This window comes from Rhipicephalus microplus, unplaced genomic scaffold (genome assembly GCF_043290135.1).
Source record: "Rhipicephalus microplus isolate Deutch F79 unplaced genomic scaffold, USDA_Rmic scaffold_220, whole genome shotgun sequence".
Lineage (NCBI taxonomy): Eukaryota > Metazoa > Arthropoda > Arachnida > Ixodida > Ixodidae > Rhipicephalus > Rhipicephalus microplus.
The window spans coordinates 268,164-284,517 of NW_027464791.1; the positions used below are offsets into that span (position 1 = coordinate 268,164).

Here is a 16,354-nt window from a genome sequence, read left to right on the forward strand (position 1 = left end):
TCTGTGCTTGACTAAGGTTTTGTGTAGTTTCTTTGCCTTGAAGGAAAGAGTTGTTTCACTGAGCATAAAATAAACTTAGTTTTGGTAGTAACTTAATTTGTGAAAAACTAACACAAGCTTTTGTTGACCAGTACTGTCGAAAAGCCGATGTTTTACGGGATGGAATGGAATGTTTATGTGGCTGCCTGTAGATTCTCATGATTGAGTTTTATGTCCAATTTTATGTACTGTTTCAACCTACACTAATGCAGTCTTTATGTACTGTGTGTGTGTAAACCACCCCTGCTGCTGCATACCAAATAAATAATAATGCAACATTAACAAAACACAGATGAATTTATTTACATATAATACATGTGCTGTAGCTTGCTACATCACCATTCTTCATCACTTCAGCATGTTTATGCCTGAAAAGAATGTGAAAAACAAGTGATCAAATGAATGCAAGAAGCAACTTACACACACTTTATAATGCCTTCTCTGTGTATGTATATGGCCCTTGATACAAAAAGTAGGGGCACGTGGTAGAGCAAAATGTGAAAAAAAAAATCGCTTTGTTTTCTTTGCAATTTGGGGAGGGGTGTCCCTTTGTGCATCCACATTCGTGCTTTTCATAAACAGCATTTTTGGTGGCTCAAAACCAGTTTTTCCAAAAGGAAGTAGCCAGTGAAAACACACTCTAGTGCAAGCCCCTTGCATTCGCTCTATGCTTACGGCCTAATTTTCTGACGTACAAAAGTCAAAATGCTTGTCTAGAGTCAGCTGTGTATAGAAGATTGTCGGGTAACTTCTAAAGCAGTCCGAAGACACTGTGCACCTTTGTATTCACAATCCGCCTTCAGAATACATAGGTTGGAACACTTTCAGCTCCTAGCATCATTACACCTTGCATTTGCCGTGCTTGTCGATAACCTTAGATGCTGGGGGTAAAGAAGGTTCTGAGGAAGTGTAAATTTCGTTGAAGCCCGTACAGTTTTCTTGTTAATGTGAATAAATCCCTGTGACGTACTGAGGTGCTGAACCAGCAAGCTCTTTATTGTTAAACCTCCCAGCCTTTTCAGCATCTTTCGAGGTGAATCACGTATATACATGGGGACAACGGGTATGCTCTAATGGACATGGACTAATATTTCTGATGCAACTGAATAACAATGTGTGAGAACGACTCAGTGTAAGTGTTGAGTTAATGGGAATTGAGTCACAGAATCTTTCCTTTCTTTGTTTAGGGTGAGAGTCCTAGAAATGGCGACATTGAATATTTTTTTTGCATTTAATAATGGTAGTATCACACGAGCCTCTATTCTGAGATAGGATTGAAGCTTGGCCAAACTACAATGAATTTGCTGGAAATCGTTGACCACACTTGACGATACGTTGCAGATAGAGCTGAATGACATCTCACAAAAAAAAAAAAACAAGACAAGCATTGCGAGAGGCTCCACGGCGAAAAATTGACTTTGGCAGTGATTACCAAGCTTGTAACTACTAAACAAAATAATTGAACAGTGTTTCTGACAGTGCGATCACTTTTCACCTGTTTTTGAACTTTATTCCATATCTCAAAACAGTTTTTTATTACTTAGCTACCATTATTTCCCATGTATTTTAAGATAACCAGTTGATTATTTTTTTTGTATACAGCTACTGAAGCAAAATAGAAGCTATGCACTTTACCGTTATTGTGTTACAAATTTTCATAGATGCCAATTAACTCAAAAGTCAAGCTCTAGTGGTAAAAAATTCACAAAAATTCTATATTATGAAGTTAAAAGAGCAAAAAGTTTGGAAGAAAATGATGTATGGATTATATGAATATCCCTTTTAGTCACTGAGAAAACTACCTAAAATCAGCAAAAATGCACAGGATGTATAGGGCCTGCCCGGCGCTCCTGAGAAGTTTCCCACTGGCTCTGATCATGCTCAGAATGAGCAGTTACATTTTCAGAAATATTTGTTGCTATTGTATAGCAGAATGCACGGGTGAATACCTATACTGATTTTCAACTTTGCATTCTGCTGTTAAGCTCTATGTGCCACATATAGCTACAAATTATGGCTGAACTTTCTTAATATAGATTTACCAGCGCAAAAAAAGACGGCACATATTTTAATCATGAACCAACTCGCCCAAGCAGCAGCTTTAGTGAAATTTTTTAAGCACTGTTTATTGATCACAGAATGTTTTTTTTCACTATGCTGAGGTGGGAGGGGGGGGGGTTGAGGATCCTGTAAAAAAACTGAAAGAGCTTGACCTGAACTAAGAAACATCATGTGAATATACACTACACTTATTCGTAGCCAGGCGGTGGCACACCGGGCCCGTGCCTCTCCCCTCCTTCCCTCCAAACTTTTTTCTCCATGAAATACTTAGCGCAAAATTACCATTTGCCTGCCCAGACCTCTGGTTCAGATCAAAAAGGGCCCCCTCCCCCTAAAAAGTTCTGTGTATGCCCTTGGTTTAGATGAATGAATTTCCAAACCCTGTTTAACATAAGCATCAGTGAGATTAGATAGATATATGGGGTTTAATGTCCTAAAACCACATATGGTTATGAGAAACGCTGTAGTGGAGGGCTCCGGAAATTTCGACCACCTGGGGTTCTTTAACGAAGCATCAGTGAGATTGATAACTAGGATAAAATTAAGGCCAAACCTTCCATTTTTCTCTTTTCACAACATACTATATGTCCTTGGCACAATTCACAGTATATAGAAATCTCAATTGAGAGTGCATTTTCATGTGCTGGCTCTTGTGAAATAATAGCAGTATATTTTGACTACACTCCGAAGGACAAAAAAAAAGAAAACGCCAGGCTCATAATACTTACAAACAAATTAAATTGAAAATGCAAAGCCACAATCAAGATAATATTCAGCTCTAATAACCGGATATCATCAGAAAATGTGTATGATTCATGCTCACACTTTCACTGATTGAAACGCAGCTTCTGGGCCAACTTCATTATCTTTGTGTGCACACTTGTGCGAGACTTCTGGCCACCTTCGCACCTGCTGCCCTTTTTCGTGTTGGAGCCCTTTAAGGTTATCAAGGTGTGGTTCAAATGAAACATATGAGAAGAGCACAAGGATGGGTACAGACTCGTCAATGGGCTTCATTTAGAACACGTATGGTTACACGCTACAGTCTGCAAATTCCTCATCTATGCATCATAGACTTGCATTAATTCTTGTACAATCTGAGCCAAATACGCTGGCCCAATCATTTTCCTCCTGAAAAAAAAAAAGAAGACCTCAGCAAGCTTAGGAGCCAATTGGTCAAGGCTGCATCTCCGAATTTCATTCTTGCCAGTAATGGCTGTCATAGTTTCTGACAAGTAATCAATGGACTTTCACTGAAGTCAGAGGCAGATAAGACCCTTGTCAGGAATCAACAACTTGTGTTCCCTGCGCCGTTCATATATATATTGGCCTGTTTGATTGATGTAAACATTCCTCCTGGTTTGATAAGCAACTAACAAACTAAAAGGTGTGGCACTTAGTGCAATTTTACACACCCTACTAGTGGTTTGTACGCTCCCAAAATTTTTCCAAGGCTTCCTTTGAAAAAATGTGCAATGGCCTTTTTCAGTCTTCGAATACGCACAATCATAAAATAAGTCTTCACATGCTCGTGGTAAATATGTTCAGAATGTATGATCTGATGTTAAAGTTGGGTTAATATTAAAGCACAGCATTTTGTCTGGTGAGCTAGTTTGTGGGTGAAGGTTACTCTTCTGTGCCGTTCAAGGTAAATGCTAAGACCCCGCATTGCCTCTATGAGGTGTGCAAGATTGCACTAAGTGCCACCCCACTGAGTTCGACGTGCGCTCGTCAAGTAGGATAACGAAGTCACTCAGACATGGAGGAATGTTAACATTGGTCATACAGGTCAATGTATAAATGAATGATGTAGGGAACACCAGCCCTTGATAAAGACCAGACAAGGTTCTCACCTGCCCAACTTAAATGCATACGAATTGTTTACTTTTAGTAAACCATGGCAGACTTTACTGGCAAAGACAAGAATTGAGATGCAGTTGTGACCCAATGGCACTTGAGCTTGCCTAGGCTTTTTTCCTAATGAACAAAAGCAATGATTGTGTCTGTGATACTTCACTCAGACTATCAGAATGAACGCAGGTTCCCTGCATGAGTGTACTGAATAAAACCCAGTTGCAGGTCTGCCCTCATCTTCCACTCTTCTCCTCCGACAACATCTGTTATTTAAGTGTATAAGTATCTACTGCACCTTGTAGCTGGAGTTAGGCTCACACTCATGTTGTAAAATGTCATCAATTTACTTGACCTCCTCGCACAACAATCAACACATAATGATATCGACAAGGGAACTCACCCAGTGCAATGATTGTAGGCGTTGATGGCAACTCGGCAAGCTTTTCAGTGATGCTTGTTCCCTCCTGGATGAGCAAAAATATCCCATGTACACAAAAGCACAAAGAGATATGTACAGTTGCGGCCATTCCAATATATAAATCAGAGATGCGATCCCTGCAATTCCGTTTTCCACCATGGTTCCTGGTCTATTGCAGGCTGTGTGCACCAAGTACAAATTACCTACCTAGGAGCCTTGAAACTTGGAACAATTTTAGAGCAAAGTAGAATGGATAGCGAGCACGCAAAAAAACCTGCTCACATTTTGATTCATTTTTCTCTTTGGATTACAGCAACATCATAGACAACTCTGAATGATTGCAGGTCAATATATCAATGTTAGTGGTGATAGTATTGCTTAAAATTATTTTGCATGTGCGACAGCAAGGGACAAAGTGAGCAACATCTTGCAACAACTCTGGCCTATTCCCATTCTTAGTGCCCTCCTCACTGCGTCGTAATGAGGCACTACAGCCAAAGTGACGAGAAACATTGTTCTGCAGTGCATTGCAAAAAACTAATGCTTTGTGCATGTGGAGCACTCTGATTGCACACAAACACTTTTTTTCCCATTGAGCCTGAAAAAGGCTAGTAAACCAAGTTTGTGCACTGTGGTTCACCATGCGTGCACCATGCCCCAACACAGTTTTTGTTGCATGAAGTCTCACTTTTCACAGCGCTACGTTCCTTCTCATTCACTCTGTGAACTTTATAGTCGGATGCTTGGGGACTTCACTCCCTATCCTAGTGGCTCTGATGAAACAATGGCACCTGCCCGCACTAACTGTTGGCTCAAGGGCAGTGTATTTTTTTTTTCAGAACATTTTTGTGACTACGACACAATGCGGATAACCAAAGTAAGTTCCACAAAAAAATTGAAAATTGCCTTTTTTTTACACTATCTTCAAATGCTGATACTTGTGACAAAGCGCGTGTTCCGGTGTAATTTTAATGAATAATGCTGCTGTACAAAGCCACCAAAATTACCTTAAAATGAAGCACAAAGGCAAAAGATATGCAAAGCTACACTATCCTCCTTTTAACTTGTGTCCAGCAATTCATGAATTAGGTATTTTTGGATGTTTAGCATATTTGTTCTGTCAAAAAATTTTGCTGCAGCGGTCACTAAATTCTCATACGGTAGCATTGCACTTGTTCTTTATGGGAAGAAAATACATCGATTAAGAAGTGTAAAAAAGTTAAGTCTGCTCAAAGTTCAGAAATTGTGAAATTAGAAGAAAACTGATTTCAGCAGTCAAAGTTTAATTTTCCTTTATACAAAAGCAGCTTTTTTCACAAAATTCAACTGAAAAAGCTATTGTTTTGTGCTAAAAACCTGCACAGCATTCAGTCGATCCCAGATATATTGAACTCGAAGGGGATCGCGATATATGTAGTTCAATATATCGATGAGTCGAAACACAAAATATGTGTATTTAAGGCATAAATTAGAGCATCTCAGACCTAAAAACAGTTTTTTGAAATCCTAACAAGCACTTAAAGAATGATTCTCTCACAATATGATAAAGAACAAGGCCTGAACATCTACTTTTGCAAGTTATCGCACTTCATTTCACTTGAAAATAGTCTGTAAACTTTTCTCTCTTTTTGCGTGCCACCAAGTTTCAGTTGTCCTCAATATCACTGGACCCTTCCAAGTAAGCAAATTCAGCTCATTCGGCCACAACAGCGCTGAGTGGCACTGAATGCCAATGTAAGCTCCGTAGAGCGTTGGTGGCGAAAGCAATAATTCCACGGCACCGTCAACATTGGGCATCATCTCGGCATCCATGCAGTCAGAACCAGCGACGTCGTCTTCTGCTCCAATGAAGCCGCTCGCTGTCCGAGATGGTGCCCGAAAACACTAACAAGGCATAGAATTTACTGAGGCATTGTACGCCCTTGACAGCAGTCATGACGCACTCAAAGTCGTCACCTGGCACAAAGCCCGCAAAGAAACAGTTCACGACTGTGCTTTACTTGAGGTCGCTCCTAGCACCAGCCATGATTTTTATCGCTACGAGCGTATCAATGTGTAGCGCCGACTTCCAAATGATGATTTATCAGTAACGAGGCGAGAAGTACACAGGTCCACAAGCCACAAAAGGCGATGCTGCCCACAAACGAGCAAGCTCCCACCGTCAGCATGTTGGTGATAGCGATGTCACTTGTGGCTTTGTCATTTTGTAACCGACAGCTGTTGCTTTGGTGCGGAAAGCTAGAAAAAAGCGTAGCCTCCGAAATGAGCGTTCTAAAACCGGAAGCACCAAAATACCTCATGAAGTTGCACATCTCGAAGGCCACGCTTTTCAGTCCCACATGCCATCATACACGATTGAATGCGAACATCGCAATGAGATCACTAAACTTCCTTAAGTCATTCCACTTCGTTTTGGTGCCCTCGGTCATCACCATGCCCCCACGTTAAAACCTGCAGATCGCACATCAAGCATACCGGTGCACTCACAAGTGCTGTGCAACGAGCTAGATCAGCAAGATGGAGTTTCAATGTTTCACTTTTCAGCACCCCCTTTTAGTCACTTGCACGCGAAAAGGGATCGGAACTTGTCGAATTGTGGCTATAAATGATCATTATTTGTTAGGAAAAATGCAATTTGTGGGCTTTAGCGTGGCTCAGAGTTCAATTTAGCGGATGTTCTGCTGTGCGTGAGTTCGATAGATGTGTACAGCAGTCCCGTATTTTTGCATGGGAAATTCAAGGGGATCTCTCAACTTTTTGATATAGCCAATAATTCGATATATCATAGTTTGATATACCCGGGATCGACTGTATTCTATAAAATCTAGAACCTAAAGCTGTTCTCAACAAACCAATACATCACTTTCTGAAAAGATGTTACTGTCCAGTTTTGTACTAACATAATGCAACAAAGTGAAACTTACTTCAAATACTTGGTAAAGGTAGTTCTTGTCTTCCTTAAAATGCGCGCAGAGGAATGGTAGCACAGCTACCTGGACTGCTTTTTCTCTTTGTCCTTCGTCTCTCACGCGCACCACCAGTTCCATAGTATGTTTCGTCGGCGCCTCCTCCATCATCTGAAATAATGCAGGCGCACAGGCCGCCATCCTCTCCTGGAAGATTTCCTGCAATTATTCCAAAAATCAAAGTAAATAACAGTTACTTGATAATAGATGAATTCATCTGTAGAGATATTAAAGTGAAAACTGATTGAAATGTAGAACTATATTACCACCCTACAATTGAGTGCAACAGCTGTGACACGCCAAAAAAAGAAGACAAAAAACAGACTGGTGGGGAATACCACCCTGAAACTACTGCACCAGCTTACTAGAACATGTTGTTGGCTAGTAGGTTCAGGCTGAAGAAAGGTAGGGACGTAAACCACATAGACAAGAAAAAAAGAAGTGGACGAGATAGAGCATTGATTGCAACAGATTTTGTTTGCAAAATAAAAAAGGCTCCTTTTGTTTTTGTAAACACCAAAGCATATGAGCAGGAAAATGGCGTGCACTCCACGATTATGACATCACTATAAAAAAAAAAAGGGGTTCAGCGGCAAATCGCTGTCACAACCAGACTCCCTTTCACAGTTATCTCCAACATCAGCAGGGGGTGTGCTACTGTGCTCTTGATCTGAACTGGATTCAATTTCAGGTACTTCCGTGCACTGTGTTGCAGTTTTGCCCCGGTGATACCTTGAAACATGTGTTCTGAAGGAACCTGCTGACCTCAGCACACTACCACAACCCACAAAAGGACACATAACAGCATCAATTCCACTCTCCAGATGGGCAGCTATGTGACCAAGAAGCTCCGTGCGAGTAGGCACACTCGCCCCGCATGACAACACAGAGCAGACAAACGCATCATCAGTCTGTTTGCTGCATCGCTTCTTGTGATGTCTGAAGACGTGACTTCTTAGGCTCTGATAGTTTTTAAACAAAGCTCCACAAGGCTCACAAGGGCAAAGGGCACCGCCCAACACACTGCTGTGATAGTGGTAGTGCTCGAAGTAGTCGGTCAATGTTGAAAATGTCTGTGCGCAATGCCGGCAAGTGGGCATTCTTCATTGATGTTATGGCTGCAATGAAGGTAGAGCACTTATTTTGCTAAATTACATTCACTGGCTTGTGCACTTTTTCAGACCGCCCAATTTTATAATAAAAACACTGCTACAATGGTAATAATACCTTACAGTCTACAATAGTAGAATCATTCCAATATCTGGTTAGCATGTCAGGTTATGTTCAATTTCATATGAACATTAGCCAATGCTTTTTAAGCAGTCCTCTATATAAGAGCACAGTGAATATAAATATTCTTGACCTGCTACAAATGTTTAAACTAAGTTGAAGCAGGCGGCGCAAGGAAAAGAAATAATGACGGAGACTGTAACATTAACTGCACAAATTCTACAGAAAACTGCACCCATACTTGCGCAACTTGGGTCTCTTAAAAGGCTATTCCTGAATGTGCAGTCAAAAGTGAGCTTAGCATATGCTCCAACATTACACATGTTCACAACTTAAGTAATGCTATCCATTATATCGCTAATGTTGACAACAGATGTTCATATCTTGCACATATGTGAAAGCAGCTTCAGCCTCTCAAGTGCAGCCAGGTCCAATATTGAATACAATTACTTTAAAATTTTAGCTTGAAACATAATTACTTTAAACAATTACTTAAAGCTTTTTGTGATATATTGACTAATCAAACAGTTGATACCAAGTATGAATTGCACCGTAGCCTGCCAGTAGTACGCGCAAGAGATGGAAATGGGTGGCTTCAAGATAGGGCACCCAAAACTTCGCATATGCGATCGCTTGATTCTGTTGCCATACACCAACTTCTTGGGTACACACAAGGACTCCCATGCTGGATTAGCTGCAGTTAAGCAGTAGTATGGCTAAGTGACGTGCAAATTCGCAATGTTGTCGGGTGTAAGCAATGTGTCGTGCAATTCCAAAGAAATGAACTGCTGAGCACGCAAATCAATAGACACAACAGAACATGCATGCGAAATGCGAGCGCCAATCGTACCTCACGGCTGTCACTCAAATTCCGCCAAGTACGGCAAAATAAGTTTACACACAGCCAAGTGACAGTTGCTGCCCCTGTCGTCTCCTACACCTATTTTTGTAGTAATGGACGTATGACTTGCAAGCGATGCAGGCATGGAAAACACGAGTGCTTTGTCTGCGCTCGATAAGACGACAAAGACACGTACACGCCTGGTGTGTACGTGACAGCAGACTCCTGCTGATCCGGCTTACAAGTGCACCTTATAACAGCCATGTGCATGGGCACCGAGGAGATCACTAATGAGTGCGTGCACAAACTGACCTGTGACATCCTCAAACTACAAAGATGCAACTCAACAGCAGGCTTCACCACAATAATACAATTAAGTGACACTAACAAAGGAAAAATGCCGTTATTGCTGAGTGCAAGCAATGCTTCATATAATTCCGAAGAATTAAACTGTTCACTGTACTGCTTCCTGCATGCGCAACTCAATAAAGGTGCAACACAGCGTGCGAGCACTATGGTCGTACCTCATAGCCGACACTAAAAATCCACAAAATGCACTGAAATATGCCTACGCACAGTAATGTTACCGTTGCTACCCCTACTGTTTTCTGTGCCTAATTTAGTAATAAGGTATGTATGAGCGATGCAAGCATGGCAAACACGTGTTTCATTATTCACCTTATAATAGCGACAGACATGTTACATGCCTAGCTCGTATGAGCTGTGGCATGCGAGTGCACCTTATAACTGTTTATAAGATAGGTAATGATCGATAACGGTGAAATAAATGCCTACCTGATTGTGATGTGTGCCAGGTGATGGACTTCGCAGGAAGGTGAGAGAGCTCTGACAATAGCCGCCTGCCTTGACCACGTAGGGTGCCAGAGACCACTGAGCTGAACAAGTGAAGAGTGCGCCAAAAAACTTGACAAGTGAGGAACCAAACAAATGAACTGCTAGCACTACTTGGTCCTGAGCACGTAAATCAATAACAAGATGCAACACAACCTGCATGCAAAATGCGAGCACCAATCGTACCTCACGGCTGTCACTCAAATTCCGCCAAGTACGGCAAAATAAGTTTACACACAGCCAAGTGACAGTTGCTGCCCCTGTCGTCTCCTACACCTATTTTTGTAGTAATGGACGTATGACTTGCAAGCGATGCAGGCATGGAAAACACGAGTGCTTTGTCTGCGCTCGATAAGACGACAAAGACACGTACACGCCTGGTGTGTACGTGACAGCAGACTCCTGCTGATCCGGCTTACAAGTGCACCTTATAACAGCCATGTGCATGGGCACCGAGGAGATCACTAATGAGTGCGTGCACAAACAGACCTGTGACATCCTCAAACTACAAAGATGCAACTCAACAGCAGGCTTCACCACAATAATACAATTAAGTGACACTAACAAAGGAAAAATGCCGTTATTGCTGAGTGCAAGCAATGCTTCATATAATTCCGAAGAATTAAACTGTTCACTGTACTGCTTCCTGCATGCGCAACTCAATAAAGGTGCAACACAGCGTGCGAGCACTATGGTCGTACCTCATAGCCGACACTAAAAATCCACAAAATGCACTGAAATATGCCTACGCACAGTAATGTTACCGTTGCTACCCCTACTGTTTTCTGTGCCTAATTTAGTAATAAGGTATGTATGAGCGATGCAAGCATGGCAAACACGTGTTTCATTATTCACCTTATAATAGCGACAGACATGTTACATGCCTAGCTCGTATGAGCTGTGGCATGCGAGTGCACCTTATAACTGTTTATAAGATAGGTAATGATCGATAACGGTGAAATAAATGCCTACCTGATTGTGATGTGTGCCAGGTGATGGACTTCGCAGGAAGGTGAGAGAGCTCTGACAATAGCCGCCTGCCTTGACCACGTAGGGTGCCAGAGACCACTGAGCTGAACAAGTGAAGAGTGCGCCAAAAAACTTGACAAGTGAGGAACCAAACAAATGAACTGCTAGCACTACTTGGTCCTGAGCACGTAAATCAATAACAAGATGCAACACAACCTGCATGCAAAATGCGAGCACCAATCGTACCTCACGGCTGTCACTCAGATTCCGCCAAATATGGCAAAATAAGTTTACACACAGCCAAGTGATAGTTCCTGCCCCTGTCGTCTCCTACACCTATTTTTGTAGTAATGAACGTATGACTTGCAAGCGGTGCAGGCATGGAAAACACGTGTGCTTTGTCTGTTGCACTCAAAGGTGGTGTGGTGTCCATGTCGAACGCGGACAGCATCATGGGCACTTCGGCATTGGGGTCACTAGTAGCCGGCGTTGCGCCCGCGCCAGTGTTGGGTCGGCGCGGGTGCTTTGTTAGGCCTAGCCTTGAACGTACCCCGGGCGCGTCCTCGTTGTGGGGTTTTTTTCGCTTCTGTGCTTTAAGTCCCGAAGATTTTGGTTGCAAAAGAGTCTTAGCAGCTTTACTGACCTTGCGCACAGGAATCTTGGAGGCAGGAAGAGAAGTTCCGGGGCAATCCGGCGTTTTTGTGGGAGCAGATGCAGCCGTGACTGATGTACACGACGCTCGTAGCGCCCTCTTAGGCTACGAAGGGAGGCGCTCAGCTGAAACGGCACCGGCGGGTGGTGCGGCTTTTAATCGAACTCGCGACGCTCCCTTTGGGGCAAACTGACTACTTTAGCGCCTGCCTACAATTTGTTTTTGTATTCTAGCCGACACCACGATGCACCGATGCTATCTTGCACCCATTCTATTGGGCAGTGATGGCCGGACACACCGCAGCAGTCGTGTTATTTTGTGTGACCATCAACGCATTTTTTTTTCTTTTGGCCTGTTGTGGTTGGGAAGAGCTATGGTGGTGCAAAAAATTTATCGGTTATTCAGGAAAAGTGGTGTAAAGGGAAATAGTTCTGAAGAATCGATGTTCTCGTCGCAGGTAGTGAGAACCATTCAACAACCGATGAATTCTTCGGTGACGAAGTGAAGTCGCCGTCGGTGTTCACCGAGTAGACTCATGAATTCATAAAAAGAACAAACGTTTCCCCGAGCCTTCCAAATTTTATTATTGGGCTTGAGCTTGCATGGTAGGCTTGACGGTGCGAAACAGCGTGAAAACAACGAGTTCATACAAAGAAACAGCAAACCGCACCCTTTTAAAATACACTTCATTACTGTGTTTCATTGACTGCGTGTTAATTGGTGTGCCAACTATACAACGCAGCTACGATTATAGGATTGCTCTCACTAAACAAGTCAAGGCTTGCAAGCACGAAAAAAAAAAGGAACGAAAATAGGAGAACATGTACACTGTCTCTTCTTCTGTGTGTCGTGCATTCTCACGATGTGACGAAAAAAAAAAAAACGTAAACTATTATGCACACCATCAAGATTCACATATATGCAGGGATTCTTGGACGGGTATGTTTTTTTTTCACTATCTTTTGTCAATAAAGTCTCATAGACGCAGTACAAGTACCTGTTCGCTTTCAATCTTGCAAGATTGAAAACGAAGTGCAGCGCCTTTCGACGATATATATATATATATATATATATATATATATATATATATATATATATATATATATATATATATATATATATATATATATATATATATATATATATATATATATATATATATATATATATATATATATATATATATATATATATATATATATATATATATATATCGGAAGCGAAAAAGCACGACGTACGCCGAAACACCTTTACTAATTACAAATGTTTCGGCTGATGGGCCAGCCTTCGTCAGTGTGACCACACTAACGAAGGCTGGCCCACCATATCGTCTCGCTTTATAACTTTTTATGGCAACCCGACTTCGCTACTAATAGTAAATTTAGCTTCCCTTGCGGTGAAGTATCATAATGCTGTAATTATCCTCTTCCTTAATCGGTAAAAACTCTGAAACGTTCTCTTTTTCTTTTTTACCGCTGCTATCCTTCTCCGCCTCTCCGAATATATATATGTATCCATACTGGCACTTTCCAGTGATCCTGCATGCAGCTCTTTTTCTCCATTGTGAGTTAATGAACAGTTTCTCTTCCTCATTCTCTCGTATTTCTTAGTCTATCTTCGAACCCAATGTTGCTCTAAGCTTAATTTCCTCATCAAAGCCTGCCCAGTTATCACACTTTCCGTCTTCGTTTTCTGACTTTCCATGAGCGTACAATGCGAATCTGCGCATTCCTTACACACTGTGGGACGCCTCATCTTAGTCGGCGACTGCAGCGTTGCCGCTGTATGTATACGTTAGCCACCCGCCACGATAGCTCTCTCAAGGCATTGTCCATGGCTATCGCTTAATTTTCTGTTCTAGTTCACTGTATCATTGTCGAACGGGGGGAATGGTCAAAGTTCAGCCAGTATGTCGCCGACAGCTCTCTCAAGGCATTGCCCATGGCTGTCGCTTAACTTTCTGTTCTAGTTCACTGTATCATTGTCGAACGGGGGGAATGGTCAAAGTTCAGCCAGTATGTCGCCGTGCACACAAATCACGGAAGCGTGTTCTTGAAGTACAGAAGACATACGTTTTTCTGGTGTTTTACGGAAGGAGCGAAAGAACGGAAACATCGACTGCTGCTTTACGGCAACTCCTGCTGTTTCCCATAAACCGCAGCACAGTTTGTGCTTTAAACGTCCAGTCTCGCTATTTTTCAGGAAACAGATGTTACTCTGTAGTTTCTACGGTCTGCTCCGACGTTAAAACACGGATATTTTTTACAGTGTACTTTCCCATGATCAACGGGTTTTAGCTAAGGCGACAAGGTGCTGGCACCTGCCCGTCCCTTTGCGTCTTTCACCTTATGGCCTCCAAGACGGGCACGTACGCCTTCCGTCGTTTTCGAAGGTAAAACGTGCCTCGATGCGCTCTGTCGCCTTCGCTGCATGAATCGAGACTGTTTCACATACGAGTGAGCGAGCGGCAGCAGTCACGGCGACGAGCGGCAGGAGGACGCGCGGACGCGCGTTCGTTTCACATGTGCCGTTGCTACCGCTGCTGCATGTTCCGCGACGCCTTCCGCTCCGGCGGGCAGTGTTGTCCGCGGAAGGCGCCGGTCAACCACTGTTTTTATTCGTATCTAAAAGCCACGCTCTCCTCCAAGTGTCCTTCCTGTGGCACCCCTGTGCTGCGAGGTTAATCATCCATAGCCGCTCGACTTTAACGCGTCTGTGCACTAATTGAACTAAATGCAACATGATTGTTACAACAAATAAGCAACGTTTGCAGTTGCTTTTTGTTTTGTCCTGCCTTTTCAGCGCATGGTTCTTGTTGCGTGCTCATTTAACTGACCACGGAGAAGCAAAAGGAAGAGTTTGCTGGTATGGTTTTATTAGACAGATGTTCCAGCTAGGTGAATGCTTAAAAACTGCGAGCGTGTTTGAGCAGCACTTTCCATGTTTCTCCGATTCATTGCTCTTGCTTTCAGCGATTTAACTTAGGGACGCGGAACGAGGTTTCTGTCAGCCAGTATATACAACTCGCAAAATTTATACATAAATTTTTGTACCTGTTCGCTCGCGTCAAAATAAGAGTTTTTATAAAAACTCTCAGTGGTAAGCTTCGGCAGTGTTTGAAGTCACCGTTTGGCTCACGCGAACACACCCTTCATTGGGATTTTCAGAATGGTCTACAGTTGCTTTTTGGCGCTCGAATTTGTATGCTTCCACCCTAAACAGTAAGCCTCCTATATTTTTCAATGATTCAGTAAAGCACCCCAGGAAGAGTTTCACCAACGGCAGGTAGTATGATATACGTGATACGCTCGTTGACCCGGTTCTTTGGCTGCTGTATATACACTTTTGCGCGGCGCAGGTTAGGGACTACGCAGCAGTTCTTGCTTTAGCTTGAATTGGCGTCCGTAAATGTTGCGGTGGTGATCAGGAAAGCCGAAGTATCACAGCAATTCTTACAATACAACTTTGCAGTCGGCACATAGTGACATTTACTTGGTAGCCTTCGACCGTGTAATTTAGGTGCATGCCCCTAGGCATATGTTGCTGCACTGGTGCCTGAAGTCAACAGCTGTTCTTCGCTATCTACGCAGTGTATGTTGCGTTAGCGACCAAACATCTATTTTCGCCTAGCCAGTCGCGCATTCCTGCACTGAGTGTCACGGATAGCAGCTGGCCAGTGTGGCAGGACATGTCCATAGCCTGGAAACTTGAGCGCTGAGTGGTTAAATTGTTCCTTGCGAGAAAAGCGCCGCAGAGGACGCGGACAAGTCAGCCTGGGTTTTAGTGAGAAATCGAGGTGTTGTTGAAGGGGAGAACAAAAATAAAGGACCCTGATGAGTGCCTTATTTCCCCGAACCATGAGCGAGCTTCGCGCCCCTTCTTAGTTGAGTTACATCACAAAATTCCTTATCAGTGACCTGTGTGGAATGCTACTTCTCAAGTCAAATACCATAGTACCCGTCCGAGCTCTCTCGTTCGTGTGAAGCCTTTCATCTATGCGCCGCCTCACCAAATCTCATCGTTTGTTAAATCAGCAACAATTGCTGCGACATAGAAGTATGGCGTGCCATGCGGCTCCTCTACGCGGGAGTGACTTTCGATGAAAACGCTAAAAAAGAAAAAAAGATAGTGGTAATAATACTATTGAAATAAAAAAGGTACCGCACACAGTTGTCACTCCGGCGAAAGCATCATCGAGAGCCACGGAAAAAACAAAAACAGCTGCACTTCGACTTCACCAGTGAACATGGCCAGTTCAAGCGATGACGTTTACTTTACGGAAGTATGCGACTTCGGCAATTTCTTCCCAAAGAATACTCTTCTTATGCTTCCTGCGGAAATCCTCAATCTCGACGTACAAAAGAAGAGATTGTTTCACAACTTCTGCAATCAGCGACTTGTTGAAAGCAGCGCGAGACATTTGTGAGCCGGGGGGAGGGAGGATATCTTCTGCTACTCAGTCGGGGCGAGTT

General features: G+C 42.9%; 1 protein-coding gene across 1 annotated transcript; it reads right to left on the bottom strand.

The window, feature by feature from the left end:
• Positions 1–317: 317 nt before the first annotated feature.
• On the bottom strand, positions 318–12,007 carry LOC142792457 (uncharacterized; the record flags this gene model as incomplete). The annotated part of the gene is made up of 6 exons (XM_075885639.1): positions 318–407; positions 4,355–4,418; positions 7,297–7,497; positions 10,205–10,305; positions 11,234–11,334; positions 11,874–12,007. Coding segments are annotated over 6 exons (621 nt in total), but the record flags the coding sequence as incomplete, so codon positions are not given.
• Between the last annotated feature and the right edge of the window lie 4,347 nt (positions 12,008–16,354).